At 56.8% G+C, this 18037-nt stretch overlaps 1 protein-coding gene across 1 annotated transcript in view; it reads right to left on the bottom strand.

Annotated features, from left to right (window-relative positions):
- Positions 1-774: 774 nt before the first annotated feature.
- The window catches only part of LOC311218855 (receptor-type tyrosine-protein phosphatase V-like), a 36548-nt gene continuing 19285 nt past the window's right edge, over positions 775-18037 (bottom strand). Inside the window, exons 18-40 of the mRNA XM_084301732.1 lie at positions 17291-17560; positions 16446-16724; positions 16086-16220; positions 15765-15975; positions 13091-13158; positions 12776-12899; positions 12429-12476; positions 11890-11983; positions 11294-11384; positions 10937-11013; positions 9985-10119; positions 9364-9486; positions 8728-8888; positions 8004-8139; positions 7589-7668; positions 6889-6976; positions 6352-6442; positions 5612-5688; positions 5165-5299; positions 4519-4641; positions 3928-4085; positions 3148-3283; positions 775-1053 (exon numbers count right to left, since the gene is read on the bottom strand). Coding sequence (XP_084157858.1) covers positions 994-1053; positions 3148-3283; positions 3928-4085; positions 4519-4641; positions 5165-5299; positions 5612-5688; positions 6352-6442; positions 6889-6976; positions 7589-7668; positions 8004-8139; positions 8728-8888; positions 9364-9486; positions 9985-10119; positions 10937-11013; positions 11294-11384; positions 11890-11983; positions 12429-12476; positions 12776-12899; positions 13091-13158; positions 15765-15975; positions 16086-16220; positions 16446-16724; positions 17291-17560 — 2900 coding nt within the window. The 3' untranslated portion in view covers positions 775-993. The remainder of the gene's footprint in view (positions 1054-3147; positions 3284-3927; positions 4086-4518; positions 4642-5164; positions 5300-5611; positions 5689-6351; positions 6443-6888; positions 6977-7588; positions 7669-8003; positions 8140-8727; positions 8889-9363; positions 9487-9984; positions 10120-10936; positions 11014-11293; positions 11385-11889; positions 11984-12428; positions 12477-12775; positions 12900-13090; positions 13159-15764; positions 15976-16085; positions 16221-16445; positions 16725-17290; positions 17561-18037) is intronic.

The raw sequence follows: 18037 nt of genomic DNA, 5'->3' as shown, positions 1-18037 counted from the left end.
TGCTTTATGTCAGGCCTCCAGCACACACTGGTGTTCTCCCAAAGAACACAGCAGGTGGCTGCTGCTATGAACTGTGCACACCCTCATGAATAGTAAATAGCTGGACATCACCAACCCTGCTGACAGGCTTGGGGATCAAACACCGCGGCGAGACGTGAATCCTGTAGTATGAGCAGGATATCTTGCCAAGATAACATCATAAATCATCTTGTGCACATATGCATATCCTCAGAGCTTCGTGGTCCTTTTTTATGTTGACAGTGTTCACACATCCTCCTGGAGAGCTCTCGGTATGCTGTCACCCAGCCAGAAGCAGTGGTAAAGTGGTAAAACCTGCTCGGTACCAGGAGCAGATGAGAGCAAGCAGAAGCTGCTGTGGGCCATGGGCAGCAGTGCCTGGGCTGGCCAAGGGCACCTGGTCCATTGCCTGTGGCCCACTTGGCCAGGGACACTGGTTCCCTTTTGGGAATGGGTGCCGTGCTGCAGGAGGGGAAAGTCTGGGCCTCACCAGGACCCCAGGAAAGCAAACCCACCCTTACAAGCACTCTCCTTCCTAGGGCTGTTTATTGTTTGTACCTAATGCTGATCCGTCAGCCGCCACGAGCCTGTTCCCACCGCCCACAGCAGTGCTGGAGACCTCAGCACGCCCCGTGCACACGGGCAGCCCCTCCTGTGCTGAGTGCAGTTGGGTTAACAAACCTTCCAGACACCAGGAATCCCAGCAAAGCGGCCAAACCAAGGAGCATCCCACCCAGCCTCTGGCTGTGTCTGCACCGAGGGGCTGCAGCAGGGCAGGACAACGCTGCCCCAGTCTGCTCAGGAGACCCCAAGTCTCTGTGGACACCATGCAGGACACGGTGCTGGTGGTGGTGGCACTGGGGTGGGTCCCCTCTCGCTGCAGGACCCCCGCTGGGCTCTCACCCCAGCTCCTGGCTCCGGCCAGGACCCTGCAGGGGTGGAGGGCAGGACGGTGCCGGGCTGTGCCAAGTGGTGTCACGGCTGCTTCTGAGCGATGATGTCCCGCATGCAGGTGTAGAGGAACATGTACTGGTCCTGAGAAAGAGAAAGGGGTTCTGGAGTCAGGTCTCTGATGGAGGCCTCCTGTTTGCAGAATTAGCTCTGCAATTTGCCTCTAAAGCCCTACAATTACTTTGTGATGGAGTATTAGCCAGCACTGCCTGATGGCAGGGCAGGATTTCCTGTCCCAAGAGGTCCACGTTTGTCCTGTGTCACCAGATCTGCCCAGAAAGGAAGAATGAGGCCTGGAGCTGCACTTACACCATATTTGTTTCCTTCTGCTTCATTATCCCCTCTCATAAAACCTGAAGGCAAATTGCACTGAAGTGTGAGAGGAACGACAGCACCTGACCTCCTCAATCTGCACAGCTGTGGCTTTTGCATGTGCCGCAGGGTTTGCACCCAAACCACGGCTGCAGAGCCACTCCAGCACTGCTGCAGGGCAGCACTGGGGAGAGCTCTGTGGTGTGCACAAGGTCTGGCAGTCACCTGCGACCAGGAGGGAAGACCTATGGGCAGGAGTGTCCCTCGGTGGCTGTCCCAACAAAACGGACTGAAGGGCTGACAAGGGTAGATCTCTGCAAGCACCCAGTCTGGGTCATTTTAGTCCAGTTGCATTATTGTTCTGTTTTTAAGATCAGCAAAATGATCTGTCAGCACCTAGCTGGTCCAGAGAGCTCTGTTCCTTTGCAGGTTTGGTAAATGCTCTGCACAAACACCAGACTGCTCCAACACAACACCAGGCTCCAAAGCGCCCTGGGGCGAAGGTGCTGGGCATGCAGGGCTGGTTGGGGACCGACCCCTGGCAGGGCTCCGGGAAAGGTAAGTCAGGCTGTGCTCAGTGCTCACGCTGAAGGGCAGGGCTGGCCAGCAAATGTGGGCTGCAATCACATGGTAGCCAGAAAGGGGGATTAGGGACCTGACAGAGGGGCCCCCAAGCAGCTCGCTAATGCGCTGGCTGAGCTGCAAGTCACGAGGAGCCTCCCTCCCCGCCGGCGGTGGGTTTAGTCCCACTGCACGACCAGGAAAGCCACAGATCACACAATGGCTGCGATTCCAGGTCACCAGAGCATGTTTTCAATGAGCCCGGCCCGATTGTGAAATCTGGAGCGACAACCCCGTGCTGACTTCAGACCAGGCACACTCGCTGCCTGGCGAAAGGCAGGGGCACATCCCCAGGGACCCGCACCGCGCTGGGGCTGAGGGTGCTCCAACACCCATGGGGCAACCACTCAAAGGTTCATTTTCCCCCTTGTTTGGCTTCTAAACCCAACCACATCAGCCGATGCCCTGGCGTGACAGCGGCGTGCCCCCGCTGGAGAGAAAGGCAGCGTCCTGGCGGACCCCGTGGTGACGGAGGAGGCTGGCACGGGGCTGGAGGCCAGAACAGGGCGTGCTGGGATCAGAACAAGCACTGCCCGCAGCAAGGTGGGGAGGCTGCTGCCTCTGCTGCCCCCGCACCATGGGGCAGCAGCGTTTGACGGGCGCTTGCTGCGTGTTTATGGGCACATTGTGTCTCCTCACGGCGAGAGCACAGCTGAAATACAAAGGAGCTCTGAGGCTGGGGCAGCGGAGGCCTTGCCCTCCTCCGGCTCCCACCAAGCGCATGGTTCACATTAATTAAGAATGTGATTAGCCGGTCACAGGCGGCTCTGCAGCTGGGAAGCCCTGGAGAGATCTGCCCCAGTTCTGCCGCCCCCCGTGGGGAGGGTTTCCAGAGATGCTGCAGCAGCGCACACAGCGGCTGCAGCAAAAGGAAACGCTACCAGAGGGCACCTGTGCCAGCAGCACCCATCAGGAATGGCACACGTGGGGCTGGGAGACTGGGCTGGCATGGCACGGCATGGTTTGGCACGGCACGGCACAGCTACAGCACCATCAGTGCCCCAGCCCTGTGGCTCGCATGGCTGCAGGGCAGCTGGAAACACAGCAGGGTGTCCCACCAACCTCCTCGGAGGTAACCCCGGCCCTGGTGACAGGCAGGAAAGTGGGAACGTGGCAGAAAAAAACAGATTGCAGGTGTCTGTGCTGACAGCTCTGTGCGGGGACTGAGGGTGTGGGACCCCGGGGACAGCTCGGCACCGATGTCCCCTCCTGCCCAGCCCGCTGCCCTCCCTCCTTGCCACCTACCAGCGTGGGGGTCATGAGGCAGCAGCTTCTCGTCAGCTGGAGGGTCACCCCGTAGACATCCAGGACCCGCTCTGTTTTCAGCTGGTGCAAGAGGCAATCCAGGGAGATCAGCGTCCCCATTTGGCTCACACCACCGCTGCAAGGGACAAGGAGGGGTAACTGCAGGCACCAGGCCAAGAGGTGAGAGGCACCATGAGAAACACACAGCAGCTGGCTCTGGTGGGGCAGGGGGGGCTGTGAGCACTGATGAGGGTGGCAAGGAGCTCTGCACTGACCGGTGGTCCCAAAAGTGGCACCGAAGGAGCCTGGGGGCACAGCCCGCCCTGCCAAGCTGTGCATCCCTCATCTGGGTCAGCCCTGCTAACGTGTGGTCTACTGCTGTCTCTGGCCACAAGCAGAGGAGGTCAGGGCTACTCCCAGGGTCCCAGCAGCCAGCCCAGGGGTGTCCTGGGCACCTCAGCCCAGGAGTGCCTGCTCCATCCATGCTTGCCCCTGGCCCAGCCCTGTTTGCCTTCCTTATCCTGTGTGCCTGGCTTTGTGTGAGCTTCCCTGGCTCCTATGGACTCTTAAAATACCCCAGAACATTGAGGCTGTTGGTGGGGGGCACAGACTTGCTGGTGGCTATGCCAAGGTGCTGTGGGTACCTGCTCCTAGGAGCTGCCAGGCCAGGCTGGATGGGGCTTGGGGGAGCCTGTGCTGGTGAGAGGGGTCCCTGCCCATGGCAGGGGGTCGGGCTGATCTGTAAGGTCCCTTCCAACCCTGTTCTACAATTCCATGTACCTGCAGTGCAGAAGGAGGGGAGCGGCTCTCTTGCGGCTGGGCGCGCACCGTCTGATGGCAGCGAGGAGCTCCGCCAGCCCCTGGGCATCTGGCTGCTTCGTGCTGCTCCACAGCGTGTACAGGAACTGCTGCACCTGCCTCTCCTTTCCTTTCTTCTCCTGGGGAGACACAAAGAACCGACAGGGCTGTTGGGGAGGGATGGGTGAGTTTGGAGGCAGAGGAGCCCCAGATGTTGGGTCCTTAGGCTGTCAGATGCTTTCTTGGACTTCTGTAACTCTGTCCTATGAGTCCCCTCTGGGGCACTGCTCATCGCCTGCACCGTGGGTACCGTGCCCAGGGGAATTGTTCCCCTTCCCCTGATCTTTTGGTAAGGGCTGGGGAAGCCTCCACGGCCTCTCCCATGCACCTCCCGGCAGAAGTCCTTCTGCAGGCTGCAATCGAGACTCCCTCCCGCATTCACAGGCTGCTGGCACTCTGCTCCAGAAGCTCAGCCAAGTCTCCGCAGACCTCTCAGCCCCTGCCCCTCCAGACCCGTTGGTTAGCAGTGGGAAATGTCCCAGGCAGTGGGGAAGCCCCACAGAGGACACATACGTGTTTCACTTTGAGCTGGGTACACCTCCATCCCGAAACAGGCTTCTCGGTGCCACACTGGATGGTCAGCATCTTTGTGCAGAGGGAGTCTCCTTCCAGGGGCCAGCACGCGTCAGCTGGGACCTGTGCACAAGAAGTTTGGCTTCATGTTGGTGGTGGCCGTGCTTCAGACCATTCACCATCTCAAGGAGCTGTGGTGGAGCTGGCCTGGGACCTCCCCAAATATCCCTCCATGCCAGTTCATCCCCCAGCTGAAACCCAGAGGAGTTTTTGGAAGAAACAGTGGACAGCAGCCAGGTTTCCTTTTAGCACAGAGGTGTTTGGCAGTGGGACTCTGCTCAGCAAATGCTCTCCAGCTCAGCTGGACAGAGTCAGGAGCTGCTGTCCGTGGGTGCCCTGGGGATGCAGCTTTAAGAGACCAAGGATCTGATGGTGGGCAGCAAAGAGCCTCCCTCCTGTGACAGGCTGTGGGAGCATTTTGAAAGAGGAAAAGTTCAGCATCAGCCACGCTGGCTATGCTGTAGGCTTTAGGATAAAAGAAACACCCCTTCAGAAAAGACAGCCCAAGTTTTGGAGCTCCTCTGGCTTCCAGCTCTGTTAAACAGACCCCTGTTCTGCCAAGGAGCAGGCGGGCACGGTGTCTTACCTCCCCCTTCTCCTGCCACGGCAGAAGCGTTAGGATGGTGTGAACGTCCTGCTCCCACACCAGGGTCCAGAAGTCCTCCATGGTCAGCTTGTCAGGTCCCTGCACAGCCAGGTAGTCTCTGCCGGAGCTGCAGCCCTGGGTGGGGAATGAGAACATCACTCTCCAGCTGGAGAAGGTGGCACAGGAACCTGGGCAGCCTGGGCAACTGAGGGAGAGGCCAGGAAAAGAAGGGAAGTTCAGCACATCAGGGGGAAAGGGGAGAGGAGGAAGCCCCAAGGGAGGGAAATGGGGACAGACCAAACTGGGCAGAGCCCCAGGAGGGAGGCAAGACTCATCCTCCATCCCCACAGACCCCTCTGGTCCACGAGAGCACCTCACTCAGGGTCACAACAGCGGTGGGGAGCAGGGGAGGGGAGCACCGCCTGCTGCAGGGGGAGAACAACTCACCGGGATGCGCCACGCCTGCAGGAGACCCGAGAAAGGGCCCTGGTCCAGCAGGGAGAACTTCACTCTGGAGCGATCATCTGCAAGAGATGTGGGTGATGGAGGGAGCCAGGGCAGCCTCACGCTCGCACAGCTCCTGCAAGCAGCCACGCAACTCCAGCCCCCCGTTCGCCACCTCTCTGCCAAGATCCCCTCTCTGCCGTGCTCTTGTACAGCTAGCGGATGCTGGTCCTCAAAACACAGCCTCAGAGCTTCTCCTGGAACCACTGATCCTTTTCTATCCCAATTCCCTTCTCCAGGCAGGTGCATGCAGTGCATGCAGCTTGCTCGGTGTCTTGTCCAGTGGAGATCTGCACATCTCTAAGGATGGAGATGCTGCAGACACTCTGGGCCCCTGCTCTGGGTTTTGGCCGTCTTCATGGGATTTTTTTCCCTTTTACTGAGCTGGAATACCCCGTGTCTTCCAAATTATCCCTGTTGCCTCTTGTCCTTCCATGGAGCACCTGGAGGGACTGCATCTTCTCTGTGCCCTCCCAGCAGGCAAGTGAAGGCAGCAATGTGATCTCCCCTTTGCTTTCTCTCCTCGAGGCTGAACAACCTCCTCCCCAACCTCAGTCTCATACAACACATGCTCCAGCCCCCAGCCTCCTCGGTACCCTTCTGGTGGACCCACTCCAGAGTGTCAGAAAGCTTTTTTGCACTGTGAGGCATGGCGAGAGGGTGCAAGGTGTGAGAGCACTTACATGGCAGGATGCTGGCTGAGGGCCGTGTCTGCTGGTTGCCTGAAGATGGTGTTGCAGAGCTGGCTTCCTCCTTGACAACCTCGAGGAGGGTCTGAGTGAAAGAGAGAGGTGGAAGCGGTGAGCAGAGGAGGTTCAGGAAGACCTGGGGACTCCTGAGGGTGCCCAGCCTCAGCAGCAGGGTGCTTACAGCTGCCCATGCAGAGGCAGGTAAGCCAAGGTTCAGTGGGGTGGGCTGCCAGGTCTGCTCCACGCTGTCTTCATCTCTCTGTAGGTCCCTACCGTGTGTAGGGTCTGGGAAGGAAGGGTCATGGACGGATCCTGCTCGGTGCAGGACATGTGAGGGAGCTGGGGACGCAGTGCCATGGAGAGGGGAATGCTGCCAGGAGAGCCAGGCACAGGGAAACTGGGGTATGGGACCCACTGAGGAGGGACTTTTAGGGTGTCCCCCAGTCTGAGCAGCTGTTAATGCTCCCCAGGCCCCCACGGTGTGTGTGGCCGTGGCAGGGCTCCCCGCACCTTGCCCAGGACAGTGCTCACCTCGTACTCCCTCAGGAAGCCCGTGTTGGACTTGGCTGCATTCTGGGCATAGTGCTGTGCAAAGCTTTTCAGTGGGATGGGGCAGGACCTGGGGAGAGAAACTGGTGGTAAGGGGGAGGCTGAACAAGTGCAGAATTAGCCAGGCTGTGTCCAAAGGAGCTGGGCAGGGCTGTGGGCAGACCTCCACCCCTCTTGTGGCTCTCCAGCCCCTTTCTGATGGGTCTCAGCTGTAGCACAGCCCAGAGCCCGTTGCCAAGACGCAGCATAGGCAAAGGCATCCTCTTTTGAATGAGGTAGGAGAGAATTTGGCCATACAGATAAATAGGTCACCTCCAGAAGTAGGCTCAGAAACAGGGTAGGGGGGCAAAGCCCTGACCTGCTCCTATCCCTGGGAGCTCTGCAGCATTTTGGCACAGCTCCTGAGACTGACACTGGGGGGAAGGAGGACGTGGTCCCCCAAGCCCTCGCAGTGTGCCCTGTGCCCCACACTGCTCTAGACTGGGCTCCCTGTGCTGCAAGGAGCAACCAGCCCCAGGCTGATCCCCCTCAAAATGCTGGGTGGGATGGCTGGTGGGGCCTCCCTGCCCTTCTGTCCTGGGATCAAGGCCCAGACTGAGCTCAGGTCCCAGCTTGCTGCCTGGAGGGGCTGTGGGTTAGGGGTTGGGGGCGAAGGGGCAGGTGAAATGCAGCAGACCCTTACGTCTCTGTCCCTGATAAACCCAGGAGTGGTTCCTCCAAGATCTTGTCCAGGATACAGCTGTGCAGGAAAATATACTGGGACTGGAAGACAAAGGAAGAGAACAATGTAGAGCAATCCTGCACTGTGCAGACAACATGAAGGGGGGTATGGTACCCAGTAGGTAGGGTATGTCCCACTGCTGCTGTGGGTCTGGCAAGCCAAGAAGCTGCTGGAGATCCCCACAGAAGGGCAATTTCCACTCCAGCTGAGCTGGCCCTGGGAGATATCACTGCTTTGAGCAGCACCACGACACAGCCACAGGCTGGGGACCAGTTGGGGTGCTGGGACCAGTCCACCAGCACATCTGTCTGCCAGCCCTGATGGCTTTTATGCCACAAAGCAGTGGGCCTGGGGGAAGAGAGAGCAGAGCTCTTACCAGCGTCTGAATCATCTGGTAGCGGTTCATCCGCAAGGTGTAAACCACGCCGAAGGTGTCCACCACCTTCTCCTGCTTCATCTGCTGCAGCAGCCGGTCCAAGGCGATGAAGGTACCGCTGCGACCCACCCCAGCACTGGGAGCACAGACAGCAAGGTTTAAGCATTGCCTGACCCTGTGACTGATGAGCTCCTCCCAAACGCTAGGCATGTCTCTAGCATGACTGAGGGGCTGGGGGGCCATTGAGACTGCCCTGGGAGTGCTGAGCATCCCCTGGGAATCACAGAATTGTGGAATGGTTGGGTTGGGAGGGACCTTAAAGTTCATCTAATTACACCTGCCCCCAGCCCAAGCTGCCCAAATCCCATCCAGCCCGGCCTTGGGCACTGCCATGGGGATGGGACACCCACAGCTCCTCTGGGCAGCCAGTGCCAGGGCCTCACCACCCTCATAGTAAAGACTTTCTTTCTAATGTCTAATCTAAATCTACCTAAATCTTTTAATTTAAAACCATTATCCCTTGTCCTACTGCTACACTCCCTGATCAAGAGTCCCTCTCCAAACCAGACTGGATGACAGGCTGCCCGCAGCCCTGCCATCCCCAGTGCCCAAGCAAAGAGACTTTCTGCAGCCCATGCATGCCCTGGATGCTGCCTTCCCTCCCGCCTCATGCACCAGGATGTCCCTGGTCCCCCCCTGCTGTCCCCGCAGTGCTGCGCCTTGCCTGCAGTGCACGAGGGTCGGCCCCGCGTCCTTGGCGCTCTGGATGTGCTCCCGGACCAGCTCCCTGAAGGTCATAATGGACGTCGTGGACTCTGGGATGCCGTGGTCGGGCCAGGCTGTGTAGTGCAGGTGGGACACGTGCCGCTCTGCCCGGAGGCCCTCCTGAAAAAGGGTCGATGACACGGATCATCAACATGCACCCTGCAGCCCCAGGAGCACCCACGGACCCCAGCTCATGTATGGGGACAGCCAACATCACATCCGCCCTGCTGTCTGGTGGCTTCTGCTGCCCTGTCCTGTCCCCACAGCTCCCTGACATGGCAAGGTGGAAGTGGCAGGGAGCAGAGCTGCCTTCCCCTGCCCTGAAACACATCCTTGAAGCTGCAGGCCAAGTCCCATAGCAGGGACATCAGGGCAGTGGGAAGGAAGGAGCAAGGGTGGGCAGGAGGCATGATGCACGCTGGATACGTCCGTGTCACCGAGCCTGAGGTGGCACATTGCTCCCCAGAGGGGCTTGGTCTTCTTTGAACCCCGTTACTGGCATAGAAAGGAGATTCTGCCACCACCACTGAGGCGAAACCCCGCTGCATCCCGTGCAGACCCACAGCCCTCGATGGGGCCCCGGGTCCTTACTCACGTGCCACAGCTTGAACTCACGCATGGTCCACTCGTCCGAGCTGCTCTGCGCCAGCAGGTGGACCCGCACCTGCCCGTAGGAGACCGGGGCGGATTCGGATGGCCAGTAATGATCACAGAGGACCTAGGGCACAGGTAGGACAGGGTCACAGGGAGGCCTAGCCTGCCCGCCGGGGTGACATCGCATCTCCCTGGGAGCACCTGGAGGTGTGTGGGGAGCTGGGGCAGATCTGTTGGAGACAACAGGGGGTTGCTCCTCACACCAGGAGCTTTGCACAGCTCTCCTCCACCTCCCCTTGGCTCCTACTGAGGAAAGGACCTGTGCAGGTCTCATCACCCATGGGGAATGGAGCAGGTCTAAATGAGGCACCTCATCCTGAAGCAATAACTTCAGATGATGCCGAACTACCTGGGTGAGGGGAGCTGGGGTCCTGCTAAGCTCTACTTCTGCCCCTCCGTGCGCCGAGCTAACGCAGAGCTGCACACGTCCTCCTCTTCCACCCAAGCTGCTTTTTGGGGAAGCTGCACGTGCACAGTTTGCAGCAGAGCGCCCAAACCCAGCCCCAGGCTCAGCTCCCACAGACAGGTGCCGGCTCGGCTGAGTGTGGCAGTGCACACCTACCCGCCCGTTCTCCATGCACACTGTCAGCATGATGATGTTGCAGACGTTCTGCTCCCATACCAGCCTCCAGAAGTCCTCTATTGTTTTTTTCAGGGGCCCCTGGGTGGCAATGAACTCCTGCTGGGATGTGTAGCCCTGAACAAGAGCCAGAGAGGAGGAGTTGGCAAGTTCCCTAGGGCGGTGGATGCAGCCCTGGGACCAAGTCAGTCCTTAATCTGCCTTTCTTGTAGATGGAGAGATGCCCTCAGCCCGTGTGAGCACAGCTTCCTGGGCAGCTGACTTCAGCAGAAGCTTCAGAAGAAGCTGACTGCGCAGGAAATGTGCTGCCCAGCACGTGCTCTACTTCTTTGGAACAGGGACGTGACCCCCCACTTCCCTCCAAGCAGTTCCTCGTTCAGCCTAACCAGCGAAAGACAAATCTGGGTCTTCCTTGAGCTCTTCAGCCAGTGCTGGAGGTAGGGTGAGCATGCGAGGTCCCAGGCTTCTCTGCCTTTGTCCCGTTGGCACACGCATGCCCCGCGGATTCCCACAGCATGCTGCGTGCCCTGCCTGTTACCTGGGGAAAGCTCCCGGGTGGGGGATGCTGGCACAGCTCCAGGGTTGTTCAAATGCAGCTGCACAGACCAGAAGGAGAAAGAGCAGACAGACAGACGGGGCAGTAAGCTGGGAGGGGATGGAAAGAGGACAGTGCTCGAGAAGAAGGAAGAAAGCCTTGCCAGCCTCCCCACACTCACTCACTCTGCGTTCACAGCACTTTGCCATCAAATGTTCGCCATCAACCTCTGCTAGAGAGCAACCATGAATCTCTGCCCGACCCCAACACCTCGCCAGTCTGCCAGCTGTGGTTCCAGTGGCTCTTGTCCACCGGCCCTCACAGCGTCAGTCCGGGCTGGGTTCTCTGATGGCGCCCTGAGGCCGTGCCTCTACGTGGGGAAGGCAAGCGGGCACTCACAGGCACGAAGTTGGCATTGATGTAGTCCGTGTGCGGATCCTCCCCCAGCTGGCTCAACTTGACCCGAGAGTGATCATCTGAAAGAGACCACATACGTGTGGGACCCCTGGCAGCCCTTCACTGAGGCACAGCTGCAATTTCATCTGGGTTACACACTACAAGAAGCCCCAGCAGCTCCTCCAGCCCCATGTATGCTGCCAGCAGCAAGGCTCTGTGCTCTGCTGGTTGCTCTCCTCTCCAGGGAGCAGCTATTGCTGCACTCCCCAAAGCTCTGGGACATGCATGGTCTCCCTGTGGTGCCAACTGGGACCCGTCCCTAAGCGGGGCTCACCCCTGGGAGCAGGAGGTAGCACTTACAGGGCAGCACGTGCGGGTATCTGTTCTTGGAGACGTTGGCTGGCAGCTCTGCTTCCACCTTAGGCTGCTCCTTCCCAACTTCTTTCAGCTCCTGTGGCATGGAGTTAGTCAGGCAGAGCAAGTCAGAGCTCACAGACATTGGCGTTAGGGAAGCTAGCCTGAGATGAATCTCACAACCTGATCCTGTGGCTCTGACAGTGCCCCTCAGAATCCTTTTGGCTGCAGGCTCTTTTCCCAAACCCTCCAGGCAGATCTCATTGCAATACTGCTCCACTGCCTTGCCTCCAGCCCAGGTCTGGGGCCCTGAGCTTTGCACACCAGCAGCTATGGGCCGTGCTCATTCACCTCATGTCACAGACAACACGTATTTCTACCAAAACTTGAACAAACCATGTTTTGAGGAAGGGAATTGCCTGATCACTTGGTCCATCCAGCCTTTGGCTTCCAGGACTGCCCAGCAGAGTGGCCACGGAGGTGGCTTACTGTTCCTGCACCCAACGGCCAGGACAGGACATCTTCCTTGGAGCCAGGCTGGATTTGAAAGAGCTATCTAGGGGGGAAATTAAGTCCCATCTCTAGCAGGAGTCTCAGCTCACCTCAAACTCCTGGAAAAAAGCGTGGTTACCACTTGCTGTCTTCATCTCATAGTACTGCTTGAAGTTCTGTATGGGAATTGGCCGGTGGACATTTCTGCATGAAATGAAGTCCAGAGGAAAACTTGCCTTAGCTTTTGGGAGGTCTGGCAGGCCAGCCACGCAGCCAGAGAGACAGCCCAGCCTCGAGACCTGCGGTACCTGGATGCACACACAGGGGGTGGTTTATAGCCCACAGCACTGCCCAGGGAAACGAGTCCAACAGAGCAGTGCTCAGACACTGGGAGGGATTTTGGGTTGGTGAGGATATTCTCCTACTGCAGAAGCCTTGCAGAGGAGGTGACAATACATTTCCCACTTGCATTGGCTTGGAATGGAAATGGGCAATAAATGATGGATGTGGGAAAGCCTAGGCTTTAAAAAGTAATGGGAAGGAGAGGACACAGCTTTTCCTGAGTCAAAGCATGAGAAAGGAAGTAGGTGAAGGGCTCTGGCACCTGCCTTGCAAGTAGAGAGGGAAGAGTCCAGCCAGTAGCACTCACCTCAAGCTGTAGGTCACCATTTCCTGGGGCAGGCTGTTCTTCTGTGATCTGGAAGCAAAACATGGGAGTTGTTACTCTTCCCTGCAGTGCAGGGGCTGATCCTGCAAGCATACTGTGTGCTGCTGGCTCTTGGAGCACCTGTGAGCAGGAGGCTCACATCAGCTCCCCTCTGCCTACTGCTTTTGCTTTCTGTCTCTCAGGCACAGCTCCAGCTGGTGGGTGTCCTGGTTTCCCCAAAGCTCCTTTTACACCCTCTCACTTCTCTTCCTCCTGGCCTGGCATTTAAGGCTGGGTTTTGCTGAGATTCCCAGCCTGCACCCGCTGGGTAAGAGATGGCTCATCCTCACCTCCTCGCCCTGAGCTGCTTCCAGTAGACCAGAGCGAAAATGGCTGTGAGTGTCAAGAGAAATCCCACGACGATTCCAGCTATTACTGGCATTGGGAGCAGAGTTGCATCTACACCTTGAGCAGCTGGAATCAAAAAGAGGAAAGATGGACAGAAATATGAGCCAGTGAATGACTACATTTACATTGTTTATTATATTTACTACAGCCCAAGAGCTCCCTCTGGCTTGCCATTAGCTGGTTGTTAATTCTCTCCAACCTGCACAGCCAGGTAGGGAAGAGGACAGAGCAGCGGTGAGATAATGTACCCATCTTACCTGAAAAGGTGGTGAACGACACTGCAGGGGCCACTGGGTCGTATTTGGTGAAGGCAGCGATGCTGAACCTAGGGCAAAGCCGAGTTGTGCATCAGGGGCAGCCAGCAGCAGGCAGAGCCAGGGGTAAGGGCCAGCTGCCTCTGTGTTGGACGAGGCTGGTTTTCTGGAATGGGATTTAGGGGATGTATTGAAATGGTCTTTCCTCCCTTTTCTGCCTCATGGACAAGTCTGTTACACTTGGGAGAATGTCAGAAAATGCAAACGGGGAACAGCTCTCCACCGAGGTGCTACCTGCAGGCAGGCAGAGAGCTGTGCTCGCTTAACAGGCAGAAAGGGAAAGTCAGCAGCAGGTGGGGAGGATGGAGGCGGGCTGAGTCGCTGTCTCAGCTCATGCCAACCCATTAATTCCTGGAGAGATGAGCCTGGTGACTTTGAAACAGGGGCACCTCAGCTGGTGGGGCTGAGCCCCGACCCAGACCACACAGAGCACAGAGCTGGCTGGGGCCTCCTGCTCCCGGTGGAGATCTGCCCTACATCCTCCTCCTCCAAGCAGTGCACACACCAAGCCTCACAGTGCCCTGCAGAGCTGAATTTCTTCTCCTCCCAGTGTATAACCTGGGAAGGCAGGTCCTCTGGTGCCCTAAATGCAAGGTAGGGCTTCCAAACGTAGCTTTGGATTTTAGCAGCCTAGAGTTTGCAGAGTCCAGGGTGAGCTCCCTCTGGCAGCATCCCAGACCTGGCTTCTGGGAGCGAAGATCTCTTTGGAAACTGGGCCTGCAGATGTCGTGCTATGAAATAAGGGTTTGTGGATAAATAACTCACTGAAAGATAGGAAAGAAGGGTTGGCTTTCAGAGCAGAAATGGGCAGCCACTGGTATCTGCTTTTCACCACACTGCTGATGATTAACTGGTAAAACAATAGGGAGCATATCTGTTATTTAGGGAAGCCAAAATGAAAGTGATGGTTAGTACATGTCAGTAGGTGGTGTAATGACACCGTGACAGAGCTGCTCCCTTCCCAAAAGTGGATGTTGGAGGGAAAATGGCAACTGGGCAGCATGAAGGTGGATATACACACAGGCTGGGACAGTGTCTGGGGGCAGAGGGGTCTCCTGCTATGTTTGTGCTGCTGTTAAACTACCCTCGAGGCTGCTGGCAGCTATCAGATGGGGTCTGGCAGATCTTGGTCTGATCTCAGCAGTGCTGGCTGGAGCAGAAAGCCAGATCTGAGGCTGCAGGGGTTAAGCAGCAAGGTTTGCTGAGCCATGCCTGAGGGTGAGTGGGCAGGAACAATAGCAAGAAGGAAGAATAGATGGACAATCAATCTCAAACCTTCTCAATCAATTGAACACTCTCCCATGCCTGCTCTGGGGTGCAATACCTCAACACCTGCATGGGTATGGGATGGGAACGCAGGATCATTCCAGTTATCCTGCCAGGCATGATAATACTTTGCCTCAAGAGAGCTGAGAACAGCTGTTAGCTCTTGACATCCTGCTGTGGGTGGGATTTCCAAGGGAATGGCTGTCTTGAAAATCCCTTTTGTTCTCTGCCACCCACCTGACTCAGGCCTGTGCTGACATCGACCTTTATTCTTTGCCAGTGCTGGCCCAAACAGGGCGCTTGAGTCCCTATTTGGTAACACGTGTACATCTCAAATGGCTCCAATTTACTTTTTTTTTTTTTTTTTTTTTTTTTTTTTTCGTGTAAGCATGAAGTCTGCACATAGCAGAAGTAGAAAGAGAAGCAGAAGAAAATAAGAAAGGCAGGAGAGCCAGCAGGTCCAAACCTGGCACCAGGGACCTGGACTCCACTCCCCCCAAACTTAAGGGCAGATCTAAGCCTCCAATATTTTACTCATATGAAAAAGCGATGCTCTCTTGTCATGCACACACTCTCTCAAGTTATTCCTCTCTTTTCCCAAAGCTCTGAGACTTCTATCATTATTCAGCCATCCTTGCTATATGCTCCTTTAAATTGGAGAGGGACAATCTTCTACATTTCTGGAGGACCCTTTGTCAGGAGTGCCTGTAGATATGGCCCCTATTAACAACGGACTGCCTAAAGAAATGATTCTTTGTTTGCAGAAGAAATCTTGTTTTACCAGCAAATATTTTAAAGGAGCCCTACAATAAAATATGTATGCTTGTGCATTCATGCTGCTGTATTTTATTTACTGTCGAATAAGATTGTGAATTTATGGACCTTGTGATCTGTGTGTGTGCATGCCTCATGAGGAATTTGAACCTTAGGCTGTGCACTTTGCAACCCTCAACCTCTGGGACCCCAGCTGTGTAGGCACCATTTGAACTAATGTCCCCACTCCCTGTGTGCGTGTGGGCTCTGGGTCACATCCAAGTACCAGCACCCTTTTCCAGTCTTAACCTCGAGGTGGACAACCATCCAGCTCCCAAGACAACCTACACAGCCCTTGTCAGCCTCGACTTTTGTTTCTGCTCTCCCTCTCCTTGCCCACTTCCACCAGCATCCTCTGATGTGTCAGCCCTTGCATCCCTCAAATGCTGCTTGGCCAAGCAAACCCCAGGCTCTGCCCCTGAGGGTTTGCAGAGTACGAGGGTGAGGTGAGAGTGAGGGTGCTGCTGGCACCTTGCAGGGGTCTTGTGGGGTCCCTTCTGTCCTGCAGTCCCTTAGGAGGGAGGCTGGCATCTCTCACCTGTACTGCTCGTTGGCTTTCAGCTTCCCGTTGCATGTTGCCCTGGACTGGCCACAATCTTCTGTTCCCACTGGCACTCGCCAGATTTCAGGGGATCTCCTGGGGCTCGGGTGGAAGGGATTGGGGATTAGCACAGCCAGGTAGGAGTCCTCCGTCCCGTAGTAGTGGTCATACCAGGTGCTGGACATTGTTTCCTGGGTGGGCCTCAGCACTGAAGGGGAACATACAAGAGGACAGAGGTAACACAGATGTGGTGTGCAGAGGACTTGCTGCCCCCTTGCTGGGGAGCCACTGCAGCTCCGAATGCACAGGGACACTTACGTGAATCATTAGTGGTAGCGACAACACCGTAGTACTCGATTTGGCCATTCTCCTCACTGAACAGGTCGGATGAAATGATGACTGTGGAGCTGGCCTCGACCTGGAAGACATCTGCTCGTAGGGGTGGTGGCAGGGCTGGAAGAGGAACCAGAAAGCACAGCCTGTTAGTGTGCCCTGCTCTCACAGACCGATTGCTCACCATGTGGCAGCTCCCGGCATCACCACCCAGCGCCCTGACCCTCAGCAGTGCAAGGCACGCAGGGCTCAGAGATGTCTGAAGAAGTCCCCAGGTCTAATTATCAACACCCACTGTCCTCTCCTGGGGTCTGTGGCAAGGCTGTGGAAAAGAAGGGCACTCACCCTCCACTGTTGTGTTGCAGAGCAAAGGCACAGCCTGGCTCCTCATGGCATTCATGCCCACTGTGCTGATGGTGATTCGGTACGAGGAGTCTGGGCCCAGCCCCTCTAGCCTGGCTGTGCTCGTAGGAACGCTCACGATGTACTTGGAGGCAGGGGGTCTATCGGAGAGTCTCTCTGTCACCACCTCATAAGCCTCCACGTCTCCCAGAGAGCTGGTCCAGTTCAAAAAAAGGCTCCTGGACTCCGGTAGGCATTGCACATCCTCCACTGGGTTTGGCTCTGCGAAGGAGACAGCCCTGGATATGGCAGGCCCTAAACGTACTGGGCCAGAGAAAACCCAGCCCCAGACCAGGTGTCACCATCACGGTCCTGTGCTGCCAGTCCCTGGGTCAGTGGGAGAGCTCAAAGTGTTTGGATAACGCTCTCAGACATGGTCTGATTTTTTGGGTGGTCCTTTGGGGACCCAGGAGTTGGACTGGATGATCCTTGTGGGTCCAACTCTGGATATGATCCGATGACATCTGTGGCTCGGGAAACTTCTGCGCCAAGGGCCACAGGACAAGGTGAGTGGGTCAGGGCCTGAGCAGGAGATGGCTTTTAAGAGAAGCAGTTCAATGGACCTCTCTGCAGAGTCTGCTTTGCTTTACCAGTAGCCAGGCCACCAGATCATGGGAAGTGGTGGGGCTTAGGGATCTGATGGCTTCTGGAGGGGTCATCTTGCTGCTCTCCTGTTCCTCCCACCAGGAAAACTTGCACCCTGCTGTTGAACCCCAAGGGTTGATTCAGCCTCAAGCCCTCCCCAGGCATTTCTCAGCCCTCCCAGCCCCAAAGCAGTGCATACGAACCCAGTGGCATCGCCAAGGGCTTGGTGCTGCTCCAGTAGGGCCCAGCCACGCAGCTCAAGGAGACGGAGTAGTTCCTCCCTGGCACCAGCCCCTGCAAGAGGTGCTGGACTTGTCCTTTGGCGAGAGCGTGCCGTGAGGGCAGCGAGCCATTCCTGGGGTCCCGCAGCCACAGCTGGCAGTCGTCCTGCTGGCCAGGGACACTGTCCCAGGAGATGAGCATTGTGTTGTTCCCTTCCGCCACCGCAGAGAGGTTTTTGGGAACCGAGGGGACTGCAAGGAAAACCACAGCAGGGGAGAGTTACTGGGATGCTTGGCCCTCTCTTCCATGTGCAGAAGTACAAGCAGAAGATGGGAAATATCCCGGGAAGCTTTGTGTGCTCAGTGATAACACTCCTGCAGCTGCTGGCTGCCACTACCAGAAACGGCTTTTAAATGGCAATAGGAGGACAAGCAGAGTGATGAGCATGAAGAGGTGGCTTCTTCCTCTCGCTAACTGGCAAGTTGCATCAGAGACCTGCCTGAAGGGCCCCGCATGTGACTCCCAATACCCCGCAAGGGGCTGGCTGAGCGTGGGAGCAGAGACCTCTGGATTCCCCAAGCAAAGTGCAGGGACTGCGGGGATAAGCACATGAAAAGGCTTATTGTGCTTATCTGCAATTTCCACATTCCTGAAAAAAAAAAAAAAAAAAGCCTGGCTTCCCCATATTTCCCATGCCAGGAATTTTCTGAGTGCCTGGGAGAAAGGCG

This window comes from Netta rufina, assembly GCF_964035555.1.
Source record: "Netta rufina genome assembly, chromosome: 26".
Taxonomy (NCBI): Eukaryota; Metazoa; Chordata; class Aves; order Anseriformes; family Anatidae; genus Netta; species Netta rufina.
This window is presented reverse-complemented; position numbering and strand designations above follow the sequence as displayed.